The sequence below is a fragment of the Eurosta solidaginis genome, chromosome 2 (genome assembly GCF_040869045.1).
Source record: "Eurosta solidaginis isolate ZX-2024a chromosome 2, ASM4086904v1, whole genome shotgun sequence".
NCBI classification, from domain to species: domain Eukaryota; kingdom Metazoa; phylum Arthropoda; class Insecta; order Diptera; family Tephritidae; genus Eurosta; species Eurosta solidaginis.
Genome location: NC_090320.1, coordinates 20,883,241 through 20,908,874, shown reverse-complemented (window position 1 = coordinate 20,908,874; position 25,634 = coordinate 20,883,241). Strand labels below are relative to the sequence as shown.

Below are 25,634 nucleotides of genomic sequence, written 5' to 3'. Positions count from 1 at the left end.
GGATCAGGCGCTTCGGGATATTCACAACTGGGCATCAAATGTCGGGTTGAAAGTCAACGCGGAGAAGACGGATATGGTCTTGTTTACAAAGAGGTACAAGGTTCAAAATTAGACCAGGCCTAAGTTAGGAGGGGTGACCCTACAGGAGAAACCTTGCACAAAATATCTAGGAATCATCCTAGACAGTAAACTGTCATGGAGGCTCAACATGGAGGAGAGGGTGAAGAAGGCCTCAATGGTACTTTATGCATGTAAAAGAATGCTGGGGTGTACGTGGGGCTTATCGCCCTCTCTTTCTCATTACAACGATTGTAAACCTTATTCTATACTATGGAGTTCTTGTTTGTTTGGCCACACAAAAAACGACCTACCTCAAAAAATTAGAGCGGGTATGCAGACTATCAATGCTTAGCATTACGGAGGTCCTGAAAACAACCCCGACGGCTGCACTGTATGCCATTCTGCACATTCCACCTGTAGACCTGGTAGCAAAGAATATAGCGTTAACAACTGCAACCAGGCTCGGTGCGTCGAGACAGCTTTAGCGCCGACCATACGGCCACAGTAGCATAGCGTCATCAATCACAAGACGAACAGACTACCTGATTCCCTATCTGCGCTTGTAGGGAGATCTTTAGGCCACAATAGAGGTGGATGGTTGCCGCAAGGGTGCTCAAATGGCAGACGAGGCAATCAATGGTACACAGCTGGTTCCAAAGTAGTGGAAGGAGTAGGGTCTGCGGTATACCGTGCTTATCCGGAAATAAACAGATTCTACAGGCTGCCAGATTACTGTAGCGTTTTCCAAGCGGAAATATTAGCCGTAACCAAAGCAGTAGAAACACTGGAAGAGAATAGCTTAAGATTAAGGTTAAGGTGTTAACTTTTATAATGACAGTCAAGCAGCAATTAAGGCAGCATCAAAACAAATTTCTGATAACACTACGGACTCATTCAGTCTATGTGAGGTCCTCATTAACGGGCCAGTTCAACCTAACCTAACCCCAAGATATTTTACATGGTTTACCACCTGGTCCTTTTAGTGGAGTGGAGGCCGGCTTCTTGCTCTGCTTCCATTGACATGTTCCGATAAGGATACTTTACTGACCGGAGCATCGTCTTCCATTCGCATAACATGACTCGAATACTCCCAAAACCGCATCATAGACTAGAGAGGACTTTGCTTTTCAATTGCCTTTCTAGTCCAAAGTAACAAGTGTTGACAATCTCGGGATTTCAAAGCTGATATTGTTGTTTGTGTGAATGCTGGTTCTCAAATAAACGAAGTCTTTTACTATTTCGAAATTATGGCTGCCAACCGCAGCGCGGTTGTCAAGGCGCAAATGCGCTGACTTTTTGCTTCATGACATCAGGTACTTCGTTTTGTCCTTATTTGTCCTAAGTTTGAAGGAAGCAGAACTGACGCTGGTGTTCAGACCGATGATATCAATGTCGTCAGGATCCAGTAACTGCACACTTTTATATAATTTTGTTCCAAAGCGGTTAAATTCTGCAGCTAATATAATTTTTTCCAGCATCAAATTAAATAAATCGCACGATAGGGGGTCACCCTGTCTCATACCTCGTTTAGTTTCGAACGTCTCGGGGAGGTCCTTCCCAATGCTGACTGAGCTTTTGCGGTGGCTCAACGTCATTTTGTACAGCCGTATAACAAAGAGGTGATTTCTGACGATTTTTTATTTTGCCGATTTTTTTCCAAGCTTTGGCGCATAGGGAACAAATATCGATGGTACATGTATTAGGCCAAAAGCACCTTATCAGTCCAATCAGCCAATTCACGGTGGGCTTCAAACTTTCGCTCAACACTTTTGACGATACTAAGAAGCCTGATTCCACGATAGTTGACGCAGTTTGCAGGTTCCTCCTTCTTGTGGACCCGACCAAGCACACTTAGATTTCAATCGTCGGGCATGCACTCGTCCAATCATAATTTGCATAAAAGGCGATTCATGCGCCTCACCAACTCTTCCCCCGTAATTGAACAGCGTAATCGGGTGGGGGGACCTTATTCAAATCATTAACGTTTTCGGGATCGGGCTCTTCATCCCTGGACGGTACATCGCGTCTTCATTTTCTCTATTTAGGAAAGCAGAGAAGTGTTCCCTCTGTAATCTAACAAGGTAGCCGTTTTCGTTTTTACAGGAGTTTTCCCCGAACTTAAAACCTTCCGTCTGATATAAATATAAAAATAAATAAATGTAAGGCGCGATAACCTCCGAAGAGATCTAAGGCCGAGCTTCTCTTCCGCCGTGCTCCTCTTGATTTTCCCTACAAATTGGCCGGACGGGACCTACATGTTTTATGCCGACTCCGAACGGCATCTGCGAGGCAGATGAGTTTTCACTGAGAGCTTTTCGTGGCAGAAATACACCCGGAGCGCTTGCCAAACACTGCCGAGGGGCGACGCCGCTTAGAAAAATTTTCTTCTAATTGAAAAACCGAATTTCTAAAATTTTGATGTTGCTTTGCCCGGGGTGTGAACCCAGGGCAAACGGTGTGGTAGGCGGAGCACGCTGCCATCACACCACGGTGGCCGCCATATATATATAAATATACAAATATACAAATAAAATAGGTTTTAAACTTAGTTGCTGCAAACAGAGTAGATTAATAAGAGGGAGCATTGTAGAGTCGTTCATTCTCCACAAAGTGGGACGGCTGCACCAGGAATACATCATACGTTTTGCTCCTGCTTCGTTTTCACCATCTGGATTAAAAAAGTCATGAGCCTGGGCATTCGCGCAATTTTAATGATGTAAATTGTATGGCGCCAGCGCCAATGCGGTGCCAGCTCAATGGTAGCTCATTGACGCAATCACTCCAAGCAAATTTTTTGACGCTACTTAGTAGTGCGTGCATAGTACATTTCACTTGCGCTATTGAGTGAAACGATTTTTATGTGTCAGGCACGAGTTTGGTGTTATTGGCGCTACTGGCAATGATGACACTGAGCTGATGACGGTAGCGCTGGAAGTTCAGCTTTTGAATCAGAGAAAGAATTGATGACCCGTGTAAATTATTATGGCTTTGGCTACTATTGGTTGTGTATTTGAACCAAATAAATGCTGCGGACATAACAACCGGAGCAATTTTTGTGTTGTATAATTTTATATTTAATGCACAATTAATATGGGTGTGTTTGAGCAGCCAAATAATAACAGCAGTATTGCTAAAGTGCTGCTTAGTTGATGGAATGTAGCTAATTTCCTAGTGATGATCAATAGATTGTCAACATTTCGTTCAACGAATGCGCGAAATTGCCACATCGGCTCAAATTTTCCAATATTTTCCATTGTTGATTTAACTTAAGCTGTTATGCCAATATTTTTCAGCCAGCTTATTTCAAATAGGTCATTTTTCCAAAAGCAAAATAAATTACAGCAAAGATTACAGAGTTAAACAGCCTTAAAATATCAGCTATGTTGAGGCGGACAGCAAAGCAAAAAGTATGGTGAATTCCTCGCGCAGCCGTTCCAAAAAGTTTTACAAGTCTACAATGTACCATCTTATAATTTTTAAAATCTTTGGTTGCTGTCAAATGTCAATCACCTTAATGTAGAACAAAGTGCTTCCTGTATTTGCCACTTATTTATTTCAATTCAAATTATTTTGTTGAAACGACACCCTGTTAATATATGCAGGGTGCTAAATAGCGGAAGCAGAAAACATCTTCAATCTTCATTTGGCTGTTCTGTATATCTCTAAACAAAAAGTTTTGTGAAAGCTCTCGTTATGTTTTTTTTGTACCCGAGAGCGCCAGTAGTCGCCCAAAATAGTATTTTTGTGTTCCCTCTTTCTCAGCTAACAAGTCTTCGAATTGACAGACATTTTGTTTGCCGAATACCAAGTAAGCGATGTTTCAAAAAATACAAAGCATGAAATATGTATACTCGCGGATCAAACGTAAAAGACGGATTAACATAAACGCTTTGGTTGCGTTGCTTCGTTTTGATGCTTTGACAGCGTCAAAAGGTAACAATGAAACGCCTTGTCGCTTTTTTGCCTTTGAAGCGACCGAAGTGTTTATGTAAATCGGTCAAAAGAGTTCGCTGAAAATCTATGAATCTATTGCCGTCATCCGGTGGCAAAATCCTGAGCCAGATAAATAATTTTGCATGTAAATGCAACAACAACAATTTGAGCCAGATAAATCCAGATAGAAGTCTGGTTCAATTTATGAGCCAGATAACGCTGTCTTTAATAAACCTACTTTTTCAAAAATAGATGTCGCTGCTTAGCCTTTCGCCGTATGACTTAAATGAAAAACAGCGGCGACATCTGCCTATCACATTTCACGTGTGCTAAAATTTCACGACATTTGCTTCTCAAGTCTCTCAATGATCCAGAGCATTCCCGTGGATATTGAGCGTGAGCCGGAGCTGTAAAACTCACTGGAAGACGGCATATGTGTGTTCTTTAGAGAAATAGAGACTCCAAAAACTTATATATTTTCAGGTTAACAATTTCGTTAAAAAACAAACACAAAATGGATGAGTACTAAAAATTCCAGTGTTATGGAACGCTTAATGGCAACAAAATTTATATTTCTTCATATGAATCGAATATCACTGAGCACGTGTTTGAACATTTTTATGTATCCATGAATAAACACGGCACAGAGAATTTTATTTACATACATATGTAAATGTGTGTATTATTATGTATTGACTCATTTATTTATTTGTATTTGTATGTATTACGAGTAAAATTTTAGTAAATGCTGACTTCATTATCTGTATATATGTACATAGTATTGAGTGAGTCAATCCGATTTGTATGTAGGTACTTGCGACTCGATTGACTGTACTTATTTCGTCACAAGTCAATTGTTTTGAGAATCGAATTAGGACAATTAATTCTTAAATTTAGTAATAAATAACCCTTGTTTGTCAAAAATATGAAAAAAAAATAAATAGTAGGCGCGATATGGCTCCGAAGAGATGTTTGCCTACATCTAACGACATATTCCAAGCAGATGAGTTTTTTTGATGAGAATGTCATATTTTAGTATTTCAACATAGGACTTTTCCCCTTGACGCTTTGCACTTATGTACGTGGTAAAAACCGTTTTAAATACTAGAACCAACTTTAAAATTATTTACTAGCAAATTTTACCATGTACTTACAGAGTTTGACAAAATTTATTCAAATAACTAATAAAAGAAAAAAATTGTTGGTGGTTATTTACTACTACTGATAATTTAGTTTATTTAAAGATATTATATTTATGTGACGAATAAATTATTTTTTTTTGGTTATTTGAATAATAATTAATAAATAGGTACGACAGGGAACAGATGTTTTTTTTTTTTCAGTTAACATACAACATTTTTTTTTTTTTGCTTCATAGGTACTTAAATGAGTAAACTGAGTTTTTGAAAAACAATTTCAGTCGGAAAATTAATCAAAAATAAATTAGCTTTGTAAAAATGTATTCAAATAATTCCCATCTCTCGTTTAATACATGACCGGATGTATATCTTACTTTTGGCCACTATCCGACGAGAATCTATAAATACGTATCACGCTCAATTATCACGGTAATGCTCTGACTCGTCATTGATATATGTACTTGGGGAGCAGATTACCTGTATAATTGTTATAGATACGGGTTCTCATTGGCAAATGCCGCTGTTGTGTTTCAGTCCGTAAGTGTAAGAGCCGAATTAAACATCATCCCACTTTGCTTAGCATAGAAATTGAACCAGCCATCTGTCTAACTCAAATCGCTGCTCTTGCATTTATGTATGATGTATATGCAAAGTGGTTTATCTGCCTCAGTATAATTTAAACGGGATGACAAGATAAAAACCGTATCTGGATTCAGTAGATACAATTCGTATCTGTCATGGCGTACGTCGCTTTGGATTGACATCACATACAAGACCTAAAAAGAGAAAATAGTAAGGGCACAGCAAGGGCGAAAAAGTGGTGCGTAACATAGGAGGCTAAATCTGTCGGTTTTTTGACCGCCATGTATATTACGTATTTTTTCTGTTTAGGCATTAATTTATGGCGCTATCAAATTTCCAAAGCGTACATTTATATATAATAAACTTGCAAAAGTGGCCGTACAACAAGGCGAGCCATTCACTTCTTCGCTGGGTTAAATGGCGCCAATTCGTCACACCAAAGGATTTTTAATCGTTTTCCACCTAGTATTTCTAGCGGAAAAGGGCCCCGACTCTTCCTCTGCTTTCATAGGCGGATTCCGATAAAAATACTTTCTTCGCCGGAGCATCATCTTTCATTCGCATTAAATTGCCTAGCCAGCGAAGCCACTGCGTTTAAATTCGCTGGACTATGTTGATATCTGCGTAAAGCTCGTTCGACTCATTATTAAATCTTTTTCGGTCCATAAGGTCCATAAATTTTTCCAAGAACTTTTTTCTGGAACACTCCAAGAGCCGCCTCATCTGATGTTGTTATATTCTTGTTGTTGTTGTAGCGATGTTACTCCCCGAAGTCTTTGGCGAGTGTTATCGATGTGATGGTCCTTTGCCGGATACAGATCCGGTACGCTCCGGTAACAGCACCATTAAGGAGCTAGCCCGACCAACTCGGGAACGATTTACATGGCCACATTAAACCTTCAGGCCATCCCTCCCTCCCCACCCACAAGTTCCATGGGAGCTTGGGGTCGCCAGTGCCTCGGCTGTTAATGAAACAGGATTCGCCACGGATAGGCGAGGTTGACAATTGGGTTTGGAGAAGCTATATATTGCGCTGGCAACCTGAAAGGGCAAGAGTGATTCTTCGCTGGATGGAAAAGTTAGTCCTCTCGCTATATATGAAATAAAAAGAAGCGTAAACTAGATGACCGACTGACAAATTTTACAGCTAATAAACTAGATTCTCGGTATGGGACACGAAAGCTGTTTACACTGATCGGTTCTGCAAGCAATTTCTGCAAATTTAATGATGTAAACTAGTGTGTGATAATAGTATGTAGCAAAGTTTGTAGGTTTGAATAACTGTATTTTTTGCGTTGTTTACATTTGATCAGTTTAAATAAGAACTATTTTTAAAAATTGTAGTTCTTGAAAAAATTTGGTACTGATTTTCCTTTTTATCAAATTCAATTAAAATTTTTATTTTGCTCTCATTTTTAGTACCATTTCATAGTTAGTATAGTATAATAGTTTTCAAAAAAATCTATCAATTTTAATGGGTGAATCAACTGTTTACAATCAAATTTTCTAATGCAACTGAAATTGAATATAAAATTAAATAAAAATAAACAAACTCCAATATGTAAACGTGGCGTTAAACCGAGTTTACACATGAAATAATCTACAAAAATAACACCAAAGCTAATCTGAATACACACGTTTGAGGATATGTTCTCGGGCCTTAAAAACCGGCTTGCGTTTTTATTAGAATGGTATGTGACGTAATTTATGAACCTCCTCCCCCATACGCAAGAAATTGTCGCGTCATTGTCCCTACATATCGTATCGCTTATTTAACATTTCTATTTGAGGCCGAAAGAAAAGGTCAGGGCAACATGATCATAAAAGTTGCTTTTGATTTTTACCTACTCTTCGGCAAGAAAAATGATTTCCGCATAGTTATAGTGAAATTTACATATGTTATAAAGTTAGTTACAGGTATTTGAAATAATTTGTTATAAGGCCTCTGTCAAAAAGTAACTTTAGATCCAATTTCATTAAATAGCAGCGCTGTGGGCAAAGCTGTTTTACATCTGTTTTAGACTTTAGGGGGTTAATAAATGTCAAATTTACATAACTCTACAAAACTATCTTGGAGATCAATACCAAATTAGCGCTTTTGACATTTTCATGTTTTTCTTTATTATATGTTATGTCAACAAATGTCCGTTTGCTTTTAGTCATAAATTTTTGTAGTTAAAAAAAAACGGGATTTCCCATTAGGGTAGCTAGACATTTTTTTAACACGAACCGGTGAATGGTGCGAAAATATTCAGCTGCGCACCAACCATACGCTGTTTATTCACAAGTACCATTCATAGAAACCCACCCCTAGTACTTCCTATGCTAAGATTTTGAACTGTGCGCTCTAGTTTTGTCTACACACAAACCACGTGGTAGTGAAAAGACGACGCTACTCAATTGAAAATTGCTACCCGTTTTTTAACTTTAGCGCAATAACGAAAAACTACAAAATTTGACTTTCCACTGCAAGTCGTACTTTTTATTGAATATTTGTTTGAATGTACAGATAGATTTAGCCTTTTTCTTGGTTTAAGAGGAATGTGATTTGCTATAAGACAAACCGTATACCCCTTTTAACATATGTGTCAACTGTAAAATGTATATAATCGTATGAGATTACAAATTGATTATGATAGGTAGCTTTGTCAACCTCAAAAAAAAAAAAATAACTGAACACACTTCATAAAATCATACACGAAATTCTATGGGTGTACACTTTTTGTTTTTTTTTTTTTTTTTTTTGTTACTGAATATGTTTTGAATAGTTTAAATGTAATATTAAGATCTAAGTTAAGCCGCAACTTCTGAAGCCTCCGAACCATTTTGGTTGTCTTCCTTTACCGGCTCGTCTAGCTTAGCTTTTTTCTCTGGCGTTGCTACAGCAGCAGTGGATTCTTCTGTTTTAGATTTAGATTCAACTTCGCCGACTTTTCGCTTAACAGCCTCTGTTGGTGCTGAGTCTGTAAAAAAAAGATATTTAAGCGTTAATTTAAACTTTTCATAGAAAATAGTTTAAAATGAAATGTGAAAGCGTTATAAATTTGACATATTCTGTTATTTCTATATATCTGCGTTATAGCCGTTATAGTAAAACACAATTTGAAAATACGGCTGAATGGAAATAAAAATGTGTCATTTAAAATTTTACGTACCAGTTGCTTCGCTCTCCGCCTCTTCATCTTTGCCATTTTCCTCAGCGGCGGGAGCAGCAGCTTCAGCCTCGGCAGATGTTTCTTTTGGTGTTTCAGTTGTGGATTCAGCTGCTACAGCATCACCATTTTCTTTGGCGGCGGTTGCACTGTCAGCCTTACCGTTTTCAGCGGCTGGTGCTGCATCATCAACAACCTCTTTTTTATCTTTTTTTGCTTCTACTTCTTCAGCAGCGACTTTCTCGACAATTGGAGTATCGCTGAAAATAATAAGGAAAATGTATAAATATACTGCAGTAAATACATAATTCTACAAAAATAAAAGGCTTAACAAAGCGCATACCTAAAAAGCTACGAATGACTTAATTTGCAAGTTTCACATTAAAGCAAAACTCGTTATATTTGCTTAGACGTAGCCGCAGTAGCTTTGCAAAATAACCAAGACAAATCTGAAGTTGGCAACAAAAAGCGCAAAGAAATGCCTTATAAATATATCAGCGATCGCCATCTCGTATATTAGAGCAACGTACAGCTTAGCTTGTGCGCAACAAAAATACAAGCGAATACACAAAAATACGGCAAAAATTAAAAAAAACAAACGTGAAATGCAAGCAAAGCTTTGATAAATGATGATACTAGTCAAGTGAATAGAATAAGTTTATCGCAACAGAAAAAATACAAAAGCACACAGTAAAGAAAATAAATGTGCAAAAAGAAAAAAAAATTAAAAGCTAAAGCCATAATAGCGCACATTTAATTATATATATACGCTTATATATACATATATGTATGTGTGTACATGAGGGCATTGCGTGGTGGGAAAAGGTTTTTGCCTGCTGCTGGTATGTATCACCTTTTCCATTGTACTTGTTTTAAAAAAGCCGACTGCTGCGTTTGAACATGTCGCGCCAAAAACCGATTGTGTTGCCTCATATAAGTACGCTCTATTTACACGAAAGAGACGGAAACAAATGACGCCGAATGCCGCTATTTGTTATATACACAAAAATTTCCATATTCTTTTAACACACATTTTTTTCTTTTGAACACATTTCATGAAATATAACTTCAGCTATACTAAACATATATACATTAAGTTATATATAAAACATAAATGAGGAACTTAAATAAAAAAAAAAAAAACAACTCACTTCTTTTCAACAACATCGGCCATTTTGTCTGTATTGTATTTTTTCTTCTTTACGTGCAGGAATGAATATTAAAAGCGCTAATTTGTTGTTTTATGTATGAAACACAAGAGTTTAGCAAGTAATTATTATGCTAAATAAATGCGCGATGAAAAATAATTTGAAAACTTTACCAACTTTTTCTTTTTGTATTAAAAAAGATTACTTGACGAACAAAATAGCAAAAGACAAGCACGTCCGAATGGTAGAAGCAACTAACGCCGAATGAGACGTTTGGTTCTTTCCAATGTTCACAGGTAGATACACGAAACACAGTGTTGTATTTGAAAAGGTGTGAATGTTTGAAATGTTTACACCTAACCTTTTGGCGATATCTTTTAGTGGCTGAGAAATTGACATTTTTAGGCAATTAATTTCTTACTTAGCTTGAAGATATGCATTGTATATGTAAAGAATAGAAGGTAAATGGCTTTGAAATAGTTATTTCATGCTTTCAACTATATACTTTTCTCAGAGCATTTCGCATGCATACCTGCAAATTTCAAGGTAAACAGTTTTTCATGGAAGCGGTTTTTTTTTAGTAGGGCTGCAACCCTGGTTGGTTGCTCACCCTCAAAATGCTTGGAAATGAAAGAAACGAATGAAGTTCCTCCATTCGTATTGCTACGACTACCAAATACAAACTTTATAGGTACCAATTTAAACACACAAAATTACCAAAATGTTATTATGAAAAGATTACCGAGCCTTATCAAGCCCGGGTTTTCAGTGCGAGCTTAAAGGCCAAATTAAACTTCCTTAACCCTAACGCCATAGTCGTAACCATACCCATATCCATATCCATCTCCATCTCCACTGTGATCGATTAATGGTGCCTTAACCTGAAAATCGTGCAAATTTCATAAAAATGAAGAAAACGCAAAAAATTACAAACATATTCCACAAAAAATAAGTCTCTTAGTCAAAACGTATCCAAAACAATGGTAAATATACAAAAAGTTAATAAATCCACCAACTCAAATATTTTTAGGTTATGGATATGGCGAAAAACCAATTGGTTGGCTATGGTATGGTTATGGCGTTAGCGTTATGGTATGGCACCATTAATCGATTACATTGATTACCATAAGGTAGTTTCGATCAGCTGTTTTATCTGGTTATGGTTTTATGGTTATAAGTCACCATTAATTGGCCTTAAACTCCAGTTAAAGTTGACTAGAGTTTAACCACTTAGGGCGGGTTGGCAGCGATTTAGTTTAGCACCCCCCGAGTTCGGGGTTTAACTTGGTATCAAATGAAAGAGGGAGTTCTCCCGATTACAAATATATATATTTTAAAGTGCGCAAACTTATAATATAAAAGTTATTTGTTGTTAAAATTTGCAAATTTCTATACAACTTTTGTATGTGTATACGTATATATATTTTATGACATTACAAATCTGTGCTGCCACATCTAAAAAACGGAATAAGTGCAGAATCGAAAAATAACTTATAAAAATACCTTTCATCTGATGTATATATATCTTCAACTTTTCTAGTCTTTATATGCCAAACATTTGAATAAGCTCTTTTTTGCATTCGTGAACGAGCTGATATTACCTTATAACTCTTATATTTATTCTTATGTTATCCGATCCAACACCGGCTGCGCCATGCACAGTAATTCTGCGTATAACACCTTTCTGCATAGGCGGCCTTCGTGGTGGCAGCCACGGTTATACCACACACCCGGACTTGGCATGGCGTAGCCCAGGGTTATTTTTTATAAGCGCGGCCAAAGGCCGCCTACGCGGAAAGGTGTTTAAACTTTTCAAAATGAGTAGTAAAAATATATATTTTCCTTTTTCTTTAGTAACTGAAAGGTGATAAGATAATATTTATATTTGTTTTTTTTTTTTTTTTTTGTTTATGTGGCAGCACAGCTTTGTAATGTCATCAATAAAATATATATATATAAATGTGCATGTTGCTACAAAAGCGCAATTGATTTAATAAAAACGTTTATAATAAGTAAAAACAATGCAAAAATGAAATGTGAAATATACAAAAATGGAATTTAACTTTATCGTTACCAACTTATATAGATATGAATGTGGATTAAGGTTTTGAAAGATGTGTAAATTGTAATTAAAAGTGCTATAGAAATTTGCTAAATTTGCAAACTTTAAAAACAAATAACTTTTAAATTAAAATATATCTATTGTGATCGGAACAACTCCCTCTTTCATTTGATACCAAGTTTTACCCTGAACTCGGGGGGTGCTATTCTAAAATTTTCCCGGCGGGTTCTAGTTAAAGTTGACTAGAGTTTACCCCCGCAACTTCGGCCTCTTCAGTTGAGATGAGCAGCAAAATTTTATGTTATAGAACAAAGTGGCAAGGTTAAACTCTAGTCAACTTTAACTGAAAAACCAGGCATTAGCCACTTTGTTCGGTAACATTAAATTTTGCTGCTCTTTTCATCTTAAGCGGCCGAAGTGGCAGGGTTAAACTTTAGTCAACATTATAGTATTCGGCATGATGATATGCAACAACGAGTAACTAAGCACAATTGCTGTATTGATAATTTATCAACTTTTTATACCACAAATACTTCGTTCTCATATCTATTATGATCCTTATTATGTTCCAAGATACTCTTGATTGTAAAAAAAGGAATGAATTCAAAATAAGTTGAGGTTTTCTTTTTTTCATTTAACTCACACGACTGATGTACTTAATTAATTTTCTTTCGTATCGTATTCAATGATGGAATCGATCAATAACAAGCTTTCCATGTTGAAGAGTGGCTAGATGAGTCATTGTTTGTGCAACATACAAGTAATTTGTTTTCATCTGCTCTCTTTTATAGAATTACCACAGTTTTATACCCTAGTGTACAGTTTAGCAGTGCGAGTTTAAGTAGCCTAGATTCTAAACTTTCCACTTCATCCATTTATATTTATAAACTGCTCCTCTCAATTTAAGGTCCGGGTTTTTAGTAAGATTTTAAATTTAATTATAGTTTAATCCTGCCACTTCGGCCGGTCAAATGAGATGAGCAGCCAAAATTTTATGTTATTGCACAAAGTGGGAAACTTGCTGTCAATCCATATTTGGTACATTTTTCGGGAGTTGGTAGCCCTAGCAGCACTGGAAACTCGTGTAACGAAATGAACACGTGAAACTCTTTGGAACGTTTCATTAGTTTTAACCGGCCGGCGGCGTGAGAGGAGTTTTCTATTTCATTTCATGAAATTGAAATGAGTAGAAAAGCGAAAACAAGTAGACGGAATTTTCGGCACGTGAAAATGAAATTTCTATAGCGGCATACATAACTAAAGGCCGGGCCACAAGGAAGTTTTTCATATTGATACTTTTAACGTAATATGTATTATGCATGACTATAACATTGCCACAATCATGCAAGATGGTGTGTTTGTAAATATAAAGGAACTTCAGACTTTGCAATTGAAACTTATTTCGACATGCCCATTCAATGAAATACTCTCGTTCAATCTATTCATCACGCGTAAGATTGCGTCGAACGTGTCTATTTGAAAAACTGCTTCTGCGACGGTGCTTGAATAAACAGAAAGAAGCCTCATTCACGTAAAATACAAGGGGGGTATTCACAGTCCATTCTAAAATTAAAAATATTTAAATTTACACACTACGAAATTCTTTTTTACGGTTTTATTACTGATAAATTGAAATTATTTACCTATTTTCCAGTTTTATTTTTAGTTTCCACATGTTTTATACATTCAATATGTCAACTGTTCAAAGTTTTCCTACTTTTACCAATAATAGCTATGTTTTTTTTACATCTATAAACGTTTACGCTAAACTTTATATGGACTGCTATGCGTCAAACTATAAGTACTCCTCTGAAATTGCTGCGCATAAAGTAGTACTAAAGCGGGAGTCATTGGTGCCGTATGTCGTATCGCTGTAGTCGTATCCCTAACGTAATCAGCTGTTTATCGTTACGACGGTAACGATAGCCAATTGGTTGGCTACGATACGGTTACGACCTTAAGCGCCAAATACACGACACGAACATTTCCGCGAACATTCCGCAATCTTGTTCGCAGCTTTGGCCATACACCATACGAACTTTTGGCCGAACATTAGTTCTCTTTCAGACAGCGATGAATACGGACAACAATTGTGCTGCAGCAATATTGCTCGCTGTGGCAATCAAGCGTAAAAATGCTCAAGAAATACCTCCACGCTTAAATTAACGGTTGCGGCAAAAATTTCGCAGGAAAGAAATTGAATATTAAATAAGGAGAATACACATTTTCAAATAAAATATGCTCAAGTTTGGTTTCCAACAGGAGAATTTAAAAATTTCTTGATAATTTTCCTGTAATCTGGATACCGCGTTTAAGACAGTAATTAAACGCTTTGCTGCTTTCAGTATGACATTATGTTTTCACCATCAAGAATACTTAATTAATTATGTCTTCGTCAACCTTAAAACGAAATTGGTTAGTTAAAACACGACCCTTAAAATGTAATTCTTTACTTTAGCTCACAACTGCTGAAAGCCGTCCGAAAATATAGGGGGAGGTGTTAGAAGACGGGGTTTGGATCTGTGACTACACACTCGATTTTATTTCTGTCAAAAGATATTTCCAACAAACCGACAAGAAACACCGGAACGCATCGAAACCAGGTAGATTCATGGTATTTTTCCATTTGCTTTAAAAAAATTACTCTGGTCGGTCCATCAATGTTTTGGGATCAAAATTATGAAATCATAAAAATCGCCAACCTCAACTGCAGATATCTCCGGACAGAGATACAATTTTTATTTTCCGCCTTCGGATTATTGTTCTCGAGGTAAAAACGCGTCTTTTGACGCCTCTCGCGTATTAGCAGTCGACCCCTCAACTAGACGTTTACCAAAATTAAATCCGTGCAAAGTTCCATTGTACAATTTTTTTCTGTGTTCAACTAAATTTTTAGTTTCCGCTTTCGGATTCGTGGTCCTGGGTTCAAACCGCGTCTTTTCACAACTCTTCCCATATATTTGGACGAGTTTTATCAATTGTGACCTAAAGTGAAGAATTACCCAATAAAATTAATGTTGGCAACACTGGTGAGGGTTGCGCTACAGACTGAAGTGGACTGAAATCGAATTGTAGTGTCAAATACAAAGCTGCCATATTCCGCTAGTTTAAAATCGCGCATTGCATATAATATAATTGCTTTAGAAATGTAACTAGTTTCAAGTTGCTCTAGATGGAGCTTTAACTACCTGTTATCATAATATTAGTTTGGAATTTGTGCAAAAATGAATACCATTTAATCAAACACGTAAGGAAGTTCGGGTGAAATTTATTTATTGTCCCACTTAATACTCTGTATTATTTTTTCTTCGATTTCTATTCGTAGTTTAAAATTAAAGTTGATATAGAATACCTGTAGGTAGGCCTGTCATGAGAAAATACTGAAATCCACGGACCCGAATGTTCGTAGTTTAAAACAAAAAGTTTTTGCTGCACTCGTCTCTAGTACTGGGCGGTGCTAGTACCAGAATCATGTTGGCCAAATTGTTCAACAACGTAACGGCTCTTTAACCTTCGGGGCGTGTTAGAAGTCCATAACCCAAAGTTTCGTGGGTTAAGCAATGGTACGATAAGTATTTTTTTATGAAAATAGAAGTTTTCCAGTCGATTTCGTAAATATTAGAATTGATCGCTCACTTAAGTAAAATGTGTTTGTTGTACCCTAAAAAAACACCCCGAAAGTTTAAGGGAGTATTACGGCTGTGGGAAGTGTTTCGCCCGATGTGAATTCGGTACGTTCCGGTTCTAGTACAGATAATACCAGCCCGAGTGCCTCGGGAATGATTTGTTTGACATTGCGCTGCGGCTACCTTATCGGGGGATTATTCTAAGCTCGTTAACATGACGAGTGGGTTAAGTTGAACTGGCCTGTTCGTGAGAACCCCACATAGACTGAATGAGTTCAAAGTGTTACATAACCAATAAACAGGTCCTGACCAAACGCTTGATTTTCTTCGTTGTTTTTTATTCTGTAAGAAAACGTTTGGTAAGGTTTTACAAGACGGTACACCACCTATTTTTTATCAAAGGTGGTTTCAAAAGACGCGTCTCGACCTCTGTTTTTAGAATCCGAAAGCGGAAATCAAAAATTTTATTTTTGTCCAAAGTTATTTACAAAAAACCGTAAATTGACCCCGAGAGGGTCCGAAATATGTGGCCCGATCCATAGTTTTTTTTGCATAGAACACCTTACTGCTTTGGCGGCCTTCGGCCGTGCTTATAAAAAATATCCCTGGGTGGGTCCGAAACCGGTTTGGGGATCAAAACTAAATGCGCGCAGAACACCTTTCTGCATTAGTGTGTGTGTATGTACAACGAATCTGGCAAAAAACAACGACCTGAAAATTTGAACCGATTTTTTGCTTATATCTTTTGACAGAAATAAAAATTTAAAATTTCGCTTTCGGATTCTAAGAACCAAACTTTTTTATAACTTTTAAACTCAAATCTGCGGCTGTTCTTCGCTCCGCACTCCCCCCGCAGAGCTTCCTTTGGTCAAGAAGATTTAATGTGGTCATTTTATATCGTTCCCCAGGTGGTCGGGCTTGTACCTTATTAGCGCTTGTTACCGGAACGAACCAGATCTATATTCGTAAAAGAACCATCAATATCGATAAGACTCTATAAAACATTGTTGTTGTTGTTGTTGTAGCAGTGCTTCGCCCCACCTAACAGACGCGACCGATCACAAACTGTCATCAATATCCTCTAACGGGAGTCCAAGGAAACTTGCTGTTTCAACAGGGGTGGACCATAGGGAAAGGGGTGTTAGAGGCGTTGGTTCCACATTACAATTAAAGAGATGGTTGGTGTCATGTTGGGACACATTGCAAGCGGGGCATACATTTTGTATGTCGGGGTTGATTCTGGATAGGTAAGAGTTTAACCTGTTACAGTATCCAGAACGAAGTTGAGCCAGAGTGACACGCGTTTCCCTGGGGAGTATGCGTTCCTCTTCCGCAAGTTTTGGATACTTTACTTTGAGTACTGGGTTCACCGGCCAATTCCCGGCATAAAGGTCCGACGCCTGTTTGTGGAGTTCACCAAGGACCTGCTTATGTTTTTTCGCTTCATACGGCTGTGTTCTCAGATGCCGTATTTCCTCAAAATGCTTACGGAGATGACTCCTTAAGCCCCTAGGCGGTGCTGGCTCGTCAATCAGATGTCTGTTGGGATGCCCAGGTTTCTGGGTATTCAACAGGAACTGTTTGGTCAGCATCTCGTTTCTTTCCCTGATGGGGAGTATTCTCGCCTCATTATGTAGATGGTGTTCTGGGGACATAAGAAGACAGCCCGTGACAATTCTGAGAGCAGTATTTTGGCAGGCCTGTAGCTTCTTCCAGTGGGTAATTTTTAGGCTTGGCGACCATATGGGTGACGCGTAGCACGTAATCGGCTGGCTAATTGCTTTGTATGTAGTCATGAGCGTTTCTTTATCTTTTCCCCAGGTACTGCCAGCAAGGGATTTGAGGATTTTGTTACGGCTCTGAATTCTCGGAACAATTGCGGCTGCGTGCTCACCAAAATGTAGATCCTGATCAAACGTCACACCCAAGATTTTGGGGTGTAGGACAGTCGGTAGCGTAGAGCCATCGACGTGGATGTTCAAAATGGTCGACATTTGGGACGTCCATGTTGTAAATAAGGTCGCGGAAGATTTAGTCGGTGATAATGCCAGGTTTCGCGAGGCGAAAAAACTGGAGAGATCAGGGAGGTAGCCGTTTATTTTATTGCATAGCTCATCGATCTGTGGGCCTGGGCCTGTGGCCATTACTGTGCAGTCATCGGCGTAGGAAACGATTGTGACTCCTTCCGGTGGTGAAGGTAGCTTAGATATGTAGAAATTAAACAAAAGTGGGGATAGGACACCACCCTGTGGCACCCCTTGTTTAATTCTCCTTGGCTTTGATGTTTCGTTTCTAAATAGCACCGATGCCTGCCGACCACCCAGATAATTTGCGGTCCACCTTTTAAGACATGGGGGAAGGGTAGACCCTTCCAGGTCTTGCAGTAACGAGCCATGGTTGACCGTATCAAAAGCTTTTGATAGGTCTAGCGCTACGAGTACTGTTCTATGGTGGGGGTTTTGATTTAAACCGCAATTTATCTGGGTGCTGATGGCATTTAGCGCGGAGGTAGTGCTATGGAGTTTTCTGAAGCCATGCTGATGGGAGGCTAGTTGCAAATTTGCTTGGAAATAAGGGAGCAAAATGGCTTCGAGCGTCTTTGCTACTGGCGATAGGAGAGATATCGGACGATACGACTCTCCTATGTTAGCTGGTTTACCAGGCTTTAGTAGCGGGACCACCTTGGCCATTCTCCATTTCTCGGGTATGACAAAGGTGGAAAGAGACAGGTTGAAGACCTGCGCTAAATATTTGAAACCCTCTTTCCCTAGGCTTTTAAGCATCGGCATGGCTATGCCGTCTGGGCCCACTGCTTTGGATGGTTTAGCGCGACCAATGGCGTCCTCAACCTCTTTAGCGGTGATGGTGATTGGTGACGCGCTGAATTTGTGTTTATGTGCGTGTCTGTTGGCCCTCCGTCTAACTTTGTCGACCGTAGAATGCATTATATATTGTCGGCAGAAAGCGCTCGCGCATTTTTTCGCATCCGACAGCACTTTGTCGCCAAAGGCGATGGAAACTTTGTCTTTGTGCTTAGTCGGATTCGATAGGGACTTTACGGTGGACCAAAGTTTACCCACACCGGTAGAGAGGTTACAACCTCTTAGGTGCTCCTCCCATTTCGCCCGCTTGTGTTCATCCACAAGCAATCTGCAATTATTAGCAATTATAAGGTCACGTTCTCTCGATAAGTTTGCGGCCTCCGCCGGGAAGTGGGGCCGGATTTCGGGAATTCTCCCGGCGGGAATGAAACGTGCCGAGGCGCATTCAATGACCTTGCGGAAGGCACGCTCCCCTTGGCGGGCATCAGTCGGAATAGGGAGGGCAGCAAAGAGATTGTCTGTAAAGGATTTATATTCTTCCCACTTTCCTTTTTTAAAGTTTATGAAAGTGCGTTTTTCGGTGACGATGAAGTCGGCGGTACGCTCGAGCGAAACAAGTATAGGCAGGTGGTCGGATGCCAATGATACCATCGGCTGCCAGTTGACGCAGTTTACGAGTTCTGCGCTCACGATTGAGATATCTGGCGAACTGTGACAGCTTCCTACCATACGTGTGGGGGCGTCTCCGTTTATTGTGCAGAACGTCGTTTCTTCTATTTGATCCGCCAACATCTCGCCCCTACTGTCCGCCCGCAAATTTGAATGCCATAGATCATGATGGGCATTGAAGTCGCCTAAAATAATGCGATTGTTTCCAGTGAGTAAGGCTCTGATATTAGGGCGGTATCCACCGGGGCAACAGGTGGCAGGGGGGATGTAGATGTTGATGATTTCTAGGTTTGCATCGCCTGACCGGACAGATAGGCCTTGACGTTCTAAGACGTTGTCCCTGCGGTCGATGCCAGGATCAAATATGTGATACTGCACAGAGTGGTGTATTATAAACGCGAGGCCGCCTCCATTTCCGCTCTCGCGATCTTTTCTGTGGACATTATACCCAGAGCAGGTCTGCAATGCAGATCGTGCTGTGAGTTTAGTCTCTTGAATCGCAGCAATGCGGATGTTGTGCCGCTTCATGAAATTGACTATCTCCGTAATCTTCCCAGTTAGTCCATTACAGTTTAACTGCAGAATTCTGAAGTGCATGAGGGGAGACGTCGCCACTCTGGGGGTAAGTGACGGGTGACTACGCCTGGGTTCAGGAAGGCCAGGACGCAATTGCTGTTGTGGCCCTGGGACTGGGCGTCCTTGGGCAAGCATTGGGGTACCCGGATGATTTGGGTTTGCGACCTGGCAACATGGCGCGATGAAACCCGCCGAGGGGTTGCCGTCGCGGAGACCAGAACATCTAGGAAAGTGGCACCACCCGAGGCAGGAGCTGCATTGGGCGGATGTCGCAAACATATATATTCTGTGCTGGAAAACGGTGCAAACGGAGGTAGGGACTAAGAGTCTGTTTCCCTGACCTACACGATTGCTGCCGGAAAAGAGGGGGGGGAGAAGACGGGGGCAGGGGCTGTTGCTCAGCATTGCTTCCGACTCTACTACGAAGATTGTAGTTATGAGTGGTAGCAGCTGTTTGAGTTGTTGGCGCCGTAAGGCGCGAGCAGCAGCGGGTACTTGTTGTGGCTTGCTGAGCAGCGGGGCTGCTGGAAGGTAATGGGGGGGCGCTTAGACGTAGACTACGGGACGCCCTTGGGCGTGAACAGCAAGGAGCCACAAAAGATTTATAAAAGTTACGTGGACGTCGGGTTTTGGGATCAAGCCCAGAACAACCTGTCCGATGCAACCATCCCTTACACGAGACACACTGAACAGAGTATGACCGTCCTAAAAAGATTCTTTTCCGGCAGATGCAGCAAAACCATTTCTCAGGACCGAGGTCAGGAGACGGACCCGGATTGGATTCGATACCTTCCCGGAGCAAGAGAATATGGAGCAGTCCTGCTGCAAGGAGCTGCTGGGAGGATGACAATTTGTGGGAGGGACGAAACAAATTAAATGGGGTTACACTGAAATGACAGTCCTTGGTCGGGAAAAATCCCGAGTCGCTCCGGTACATAGAACCGACTGCCTTGGGAAGCGTCTATAAAACATTCAGGGAGTGTCTTTATCGAAATGGAAATCTAAAAGGGAACTACAACGGGGTGTTGGCCTACGACCATTTCATACATTTTCATACTGAACTCAACAATGTGCAAAATCTTATGCGATGATCTTTTAAAACTCATTTCATAAAGAAATGTGATCACACTTTGTTTATGTGTATTTATTTGGAACCTCTTAATAAGCTTGAATATTATAGTTGTGGCGGCTTTTGCGTTATGGTTAAAAAACTAGTTTATGAATTCCCATTGTTACGGTTTATCGGCATTATTTTCCTATCTTGAACAAATTTTACAATCCCATTTCAACTATATTCAATAAAAAAATGTTAAGAAATAAATAATAAGCCGATTTGCGCTCACCCTTGGACATACATACCTTATATATAGGACGGTTGCCACCAACCTCACATGAAAATAATTATTAATGCAAGTTAAGATGCTTTCAACTATTTAACAGAGTTTATTTTAAAATGAACCTTAAATTCTAATAAGCGTTAAATGCATGCAAATATTATACATGTTTCTAATATTGTATATTACTGGGCGGAGGTATAGTGCTAATCTACATAAATATTATTTATGTATTTCAATGTCAGGTAAATTAGCTTCTTAAGCCTCATGAAATGCATTTAATGTGCAAATTTCACATATGTCAATTTATCACATACTATTATCACTATTTAAGGTTTGATCTTCTCAATTTCTACAAATCGATTGCGTTTGCATTGATCTTTGTAGCCAGCAATAAAACGTAAACATCCTTCGTACCGGGTCTCCATAATAGTTTGTACCATTGGTGGATGATCTTCACCCAATTCCAACCATAATTTTCCACCTGGTCTTAAATTCTCACAGGCAAAATTGAAAACTAAACGAGCAACACGCAAACCATCCGGGCCACCATCTAAAGCTTTCAAATTTTCATAGCTGCAAAAGAAGTAGATAAAATATTATTTCAACGTTTTTTTATACATGAACCTTTCAAACCACTCACATTATTACTTCCGGTTGCAGCAGTGGAAATTCTTCAGACTTAACATAAGGTGGATTACCTATTATTAAATCATATGTTTCATTTATTAATTCCCCTGGCACATATCTATCCTCTTCCATGGTGTGATGATAAACAGTGAACCGATTATCTAAGCCTAATATTTTAGCATTTTCGCGTGCCAATCCTGTAGCGGCACTGCCACAATCAATGGCTGTACTACGTACATTAGGTAATGCATGTAAAATCGACAGAGACATAGCACCAGAGCCACAACCGAATTCGAACATATTAATTGGCTGTTTAACATCACGATAAGCTTCGATTATTTTTGTGACGAATTCCTCTGTTTCAGGCCTTGGAATGAATACAGATGGTGACATTTTTAGCGTCAAATCCAAAAAGTCCCATTCGCCGAGTATATACTGAAGTGGCATACGTGCACAACGTGCTTCACACAAACGTTCAAATTCCTGTAGTTGCCTTTCGGTGAAGCGCAAATCATTGTAATTTTTGAGGGTGTTCTGCAATTAGGTGAAAGAACTAGCTTCTCATTCCGTTTTGTCACATACTACTTACAAATTTTCGTTTCAACACATGCGCTACAAAACATTTTAGATTGAAATCAATACCCCCAACACCAGCTTTGCGTAACTTTTCAGGCCAATTTTCAAGAGCTTTGGTTATTTCTATAGCCGAGGTTTTCGCTGCTCGCTGTTCTTGCGAGCCGCTGGGTGCACATGATGTAACCTTAGTATGATTGACTGTACTGATACGGGAAACCTGCCACACTTGCTGGCGTAATTGTTGTGCCACCAGCTTTAACATAGCTGGAAATTGTAGGAGTTAAGTTTTTTTTATAACTATTCAATCAAAGCTGTGTTTTAACCTTTCTGAAGGGAAATCAAATTTCAGTCTGAAAATCAAATGTGATGAGTTATCGATAACTTCGTCAGGTGAGGCAAAGCCATGATTCAATTACTAGAGGGTTGTTCTTCAATGGTGACAGATCTTTGACACTCTCAAATTGAAAAATCTAGACGGGTTGCTTTTACGAAGTAAGGAAAAGGGGGAATAATTCAATCCCCTTCATTGAAATTGTAGTAGACAAGTATCTTTGGTAGCATATTATATATGTCTGTCATTGAATCATGAGGCAAAGCCAAAAGCATGGTTGTTTACAGGGTTATACTACATTTACATTGGACTCAAATGCGTTCTTCCAAATAAATCACTTGCGTAATAATTTAAAACAGGAGTTGACTGCTAATACACGACCAAAAATGTGGTTTCGACCTCAGTATTAATAATCCGAAGGCGGGAAAAAATGTCTGTTTTAACTTTAACATTGTACACCTGTTGTTGTTGTAGCGATAAGGTTGCTCCCCGAAGGCTTTGGGGAGTGTTATCGATGTGATGGTTCTTTGCCGGATACAGATCCGGTACCACAGCACCATTAAGGTGCTAGCCCGACCATCTCGGGAACGATTTATGTCGCCACATTAAACTTTCAGGCCATCCCGTCCATCACCACCCCCAAGTTCCATGAGGAGCACGGTCAGAAAAACTTTTTTTAAATTGAAAAAAAAAAAAAATTGCTTCTAATTTTTGATGTAGCTTTGTCCGCGGATCGAACCGAGGATCTTCTGTATGGTTGGCGGGACGCGCTACCACCACACCACTGCGTCTGCCAATTCTTAGAAAAGTGAAAAATCAACACAAATTTTAGGAAAAGCTTGATCTTAATCTGCTCGGAGGTATATCGCGCAAAGTTATCTATATATTAATACGCTAACAAAATTTCCATACAATCAATTGACAGGCTGTTTCGCATACTTAGCATACGTAAAATCATATAAAAGTTATATGAATCGATTCGTATTGGTCAGCCGCAGTGCATAGGCCTATTTTTGTTAACAAATATTACTCTATTTGTTTATAATTAATAGAAAGTTTTTTGTAAATTCGAAAAATTCATACAAATATCGTAAATCATTATCGTGCACAAGCGCGCCATCTTTGGGAACAATTATCTAAGTTTGCTAATGCGAATTTCAAAGACCTAAACCTTTATGCACAAGCGCGCCGTCTTTGGGAACAATTATCTAAGTGTTTAATGTGAATTTAAAATTTTATGTATCCCCGCTAAATTCGAAGGCACAAATGTTTCACCTGCATACAAATATGGTTTCCCATTTTTGCCGCTTACCTATAATAGCCTCTACCAAAATCCTAAAAAATTGTTCCAAAATAATTTGTAGCATACCAAAAAAACTTAAATAGAATTAATTTTTGACCGGCCCATTTTTTGTGGCAAATTTTACCTACACGGAAATACATAAGTCTTTATTTAAATTCCTTGTTTTTTATTTTAGTTGTTTTCAAAAAAACATGAAATCACAAATAATGAGTTAACTTTTGTTAAAACTAATTTATTTATAACAATTAATGACAAATTTGCTCGAAAATGTTGTTGCATTTGCAGATTTAATCCTCACTTTAGATAAAGTACGTCTTATACTGAACAAAAAAGAAAAAGTTACAAAAATATAACATTACATTTTTTATATTGCCTTTTATGCTAATTACGAAACAAAAAAATGTCCCAAAAAGCTTTTTTGATTTTAGGTCAGAGCGGCAACCGGCATCATAGCGGCCGTCTTGCATAGGCAGTATATTACCCACCATCTATATATTAATACGCTAACAAAATTTCCATACAATCAATTGACAGGCTGTTTCGCATATTTAGCATACGTAAAATCATATAAAAGTTATATGAATCGATTCGTATTGATCAGCCGCAGTGCATAGGCCTATTTTTGTTAACAAATATTACTCTATTTGTTTATAATTAATAGAAAAATTTTTTTGTAAATTCGATATCGCCATAAAGGTGGGCCAGGGGTGACTCTAGAATTTTTGTGTACGATATGGGTATCAAATGAAAGGTGCTAATGAGTATTTTAAAAGGGCGTGGGTCTTAGTTCTATAGGTGGACGCCTTTTCGAGATATCTCCATAAAGGTAGACCAGGGGTGACTCTAGAATTTGTTTGTACGATATGGGTATCAAATGAAAGGTGCTAATGAGTATTTTAAAAGGGTGTGGGCCTTAGTTCTATAGGTGGATGCCCTTTCGAGATATCTCCATAAAGGTGGGCCAGGGGTGACTCTAGAATTTTTGTGTACGATATGGGTATCAAATGAAAGGTGTTAATGAGTATTTTAAAAGGGAGTGGGTCTTAGTTCTATAGGTGGACGCCTTTTCGAGATATCGCCATAAAGGTGGGCCAGGGGTGACTCTAGAATTTTTGTGTACGATATGGGTATCAAATGAAAGGTGCTAATGAGTATTTTAAAAGGGCGTGGGTCTTAGTTCTATAGGTGGACGCCTTTTCGAGATATCTCCATAAAGGTAGACCAGGGGTGACTCTAGAATTTGTTTGTACGATATGGGTATCAAATGAAAGGTGCTAATGAGTATTTTAAAAGGGTGTGGGCCTTAGTTCTATAGGTGGATGCCCTTTCGAGATATCTCCATAAAGGTGGGCCAGGGGTGACTCTAGAATTTTTGTGTACGATATGGGTATCAAATGAAAGCTGTTAATGAATATTTTAAAAGGGAGTGTGCCTTAGTTCTATAGGTGGATGCCCTTTCGAGATATCGCCATAAAGGTGGGCCAGGGGTGACTCTAGAATTTTTGTGTACGATATGGGTATCAAATGAAAGGTGTTAATGAGTATTTTAAAATGGCGTGGGCCTTAGTTCTATAGGAGGACGCCTTTTCGAGATATCGCCATAAAGGTGGACCAGGGGTGACTCTAGAATTTGTTTGTACGATATGGGTATCAAATGAAAGGTGCTAATGAGTATTTTAAAAGGGTGTGGG

General features: G+C 39.0%; 3 protein-coding genes across 10 annotated transcripts in view; 1 reads left to right on the top strand and 2 right to left on the bottom strand.

Moving 5' to 3' along the window:
• Positions 1 to 25,634, top strand: part of tio (tiptop) — a 502,506-nt gene that overhangs the window by 385,233 nt on the left and 91,639 nt on the right. The gene's annotated exons all lie outside the window — the stretch shown is intronic.
• Positions 8,169 to 10,281, bottom strand: Df31 (Decondensation factor 31). Its single transcript, XM_067764567.1, has 3 exons — positions 10,018 to 10,281; positions 8,870 to 9,126; positions 8,169 to 8,677 (listed from the first exon to the last, which is right to left on the bottom strand). The coding sequence occupies exons 1-3, from the start codon at positions 10,038 to 10,040 to the stop codon at positions 8,508 to 8,510; spliced, it is 450 nt and encodes a 149-aa protein (XP_067620668.1). The 5' UTR covers positions 10,041 to 10,281; the 3' UTR covers positions 8,169 to 8,507.
• On the bottom strand, positions 21,190 to 22,722 carry HemK1 (HemK methyltransferase 1). Its single transcript, XM_067769379.1, has 4 exons — positions 22,633 to 22,722; positions 22,323 to 22,573; positions 21,747 to 22,267; positions 21,190 to 21,679 (listed from the first exon to the last, which is right to left on the bottom strand). The coding sequence occupies exons 2-4, from the start codon at positions 22,569 to 22,571 to the stop codon at positions 21,433 to 21,435; spliced, it is 1,017 nt and encodes a 338-aa protein (XP_067625480.1). The 5' UTR covers positions 22,572 to 22,573; positions 22,633 to 22,722; the 3' UTR covers positions 21,190 to 21,432.